This window comes from Cariama cristata, unplaced genomic scaffold (assembly GCF_000690535.1).
Source record: "Cariama cristata isolate BGI_N322 unplaced genomic scaffold, ASM69053v1 Scaffold39096, whole genome shotgun sequence".
NCBI lineage: Eukaryota > Metazoa > Chordata > Aves > Cariamiformes > Cariamidae > Cariama > Cariama cristata.
Genome location: NW_009621055.1, coordinates 1 through 1792, shown reverse-complemented (window position 1 = coordinate 1792; position 1792 = coordinate 1). Strand labels below are relative to the sequence as shown.

General features: G+C 64.0%; 1 protein-coding gene across 1 annotated transcript; it reads left to right on the top strand.

The window, feature by feature from the left end:
- Positions 1 to 4: 4 nt before the first annotated feature.
- MYL7 (myosin, light chain 7, regulatory) lies at positions 5 to 1344 on the top strand (the record flags this gene model as incomplete). The annotated part of the gene is made up of 5 exons (XM_009701824.1): positions 5 to 50; positions 527 to 631; positions 712 to 790; positions 897 to 945; positions 1243 to 1344. Coding segments are annotated over 5 exons (381 nt in total), but the record flags the coding sequence as incomplete, so codon positions are not given.
- Positions 1345 to 1792: the final 448 nt, after the last annotated feature.

Sequence of the window (1792 nt, the reverse complement as noted above, 5' to 3'; positions counted from 1 at the left end):
GGACGGGATCATCACCAAGGCGGACCTGAAGGAGACCTACTCAGCGCTGGGTCAGTGGGCACCGCGGGGGGACGGGACGGGGACAGTGCCAGTCAGGAGACAATGGTGATGTCAAGCTGGGGACAGCGACGGTGCCAAGTGTGGGACAGCGGTGATGCCAAGTGTGGCGACGGTGATGATGTCAAGCGTGGGGACAGCGAGAGTGCCAACTGGGGGACAGCTGGTGATGCCACGTATGGGACAGTGACGGTGCCAAGGGGATGACAGTGACAGCGCCAAGTGTGGGGACAGATGTGGTGCCAGGCACAGGGAAGCGACGGTGCCAAGTGAGGGGACAGTGATGGTGCGAAGCCCGGGGCAGTGACAGCCAGGGCCACCCGGGTGTGCGGAGGGAACCACTCGCTTTATCTCCCGAGGGACATGTCCCAGCGCTCCAGCTGGCATCTCCAGTGGCACCTCTCCCCTCCTGGGGCCAGGCTGTCCCTGTGCCCGGTGCCATGTGGCCTTGTCACCATGTCCCCCCCAGGGAAGACGAACGTGCGTGACGAGGAGCTGGAGGAGATGCTGAAGGAGGGGAAGGGGCCCATCAACTTCACCGTCTTCCTGACGCTCTTTGGGGAGAAGCTGAATGGTGAGTGGCCCTGGGTGCCCCCTGCCACCCCAACACCCCTAGGGGTCGGCCCCAGACCCCACCTAACACCTCCCCCTCAGGCACCGACCCCGAGGAGTCCATCCTCAATGCCTTCAAGCTCTTTGACCCTGCTGGCACTGGCACCGTGAACAAGGACGAGTGAGTCAGGGGCGACAGGGACCCTTGAAGCACCTGGCTGGATCCTGTGTCCCCTACGATGGGCACAGGAGCTGAACCTGGGCTCAGCCATTCCCTCTTCCCGCAGGTTTAAGCAGCTCCTCCTGACCCAGGCGGATAAGTTCTCCCCAGAGGAGGTGAGGCAGCTCCCCTGGCTGTCACCATCACGGTCCCCTGCGCTGGCCTCTGCCCACTCTGTCCCCTCGCGTGTCCCTGCATGAGGGGGGGCAACAGGGCCCTCGGGGTAAGCGGGTGCCCAGGACATCCAGCTCTGCCTGCCCACAGGGAGACATGTGGAGGGGGACACAGCCCCCAGCCCCAGATCCCCATGTGTCCCCCAAAGACCCCATCCCCAAGGTCCCCGTTCCCACGGTCACCGCGTGGCACCCCGCAGGGACCCATCCCAGCCCCCCCGGGTGTGTGTCCCCACACAGGTAGAGCAGATGTTCGCGGTGACGCCCGTCGACATCTCGGGGAACATCGACTACAAGTCCCTGTGCTATATCATCACCCACGGGGATGAGAAGGAGGACTGAGGGGACAGAGGGTCCCCACCCGCCACCGCTCACTCTGGCCAAATAAATCACCAAACAAGGGGATCAGGGGATCTTGTCTGTCCATCCGTCCATCTGTCCACAGTGTCCCCAGGGACGGAGGCAGCTCCGTTCAGCCTGGGCGTCGCACCCTGGCACAGCTCCTGGTGTCCCCATGGTGCTGGTGTGTCCCCAACACAAGGGACAGCCCGCCCCCCAAAAAAAAGAGAGACTCCCAGGGGACAACAGGGCCACTATCCCCAGGAGACACAGTGGGCAGGGGCGAGATGCTTTATTGCAGGGAGAAGGGAAGCCGGGGACCAGGGTGGCAGATGGGGCTGGGAGGAGGGTTTTGGGTTTTGGGGTTTTGGGTTCCGGGGGTGACACTCAAGGCCGGCTGCGGGGCTGAGCCCTGCGGAGACAAGGAAGGAGCGGTGAGTCAGGGGCCACC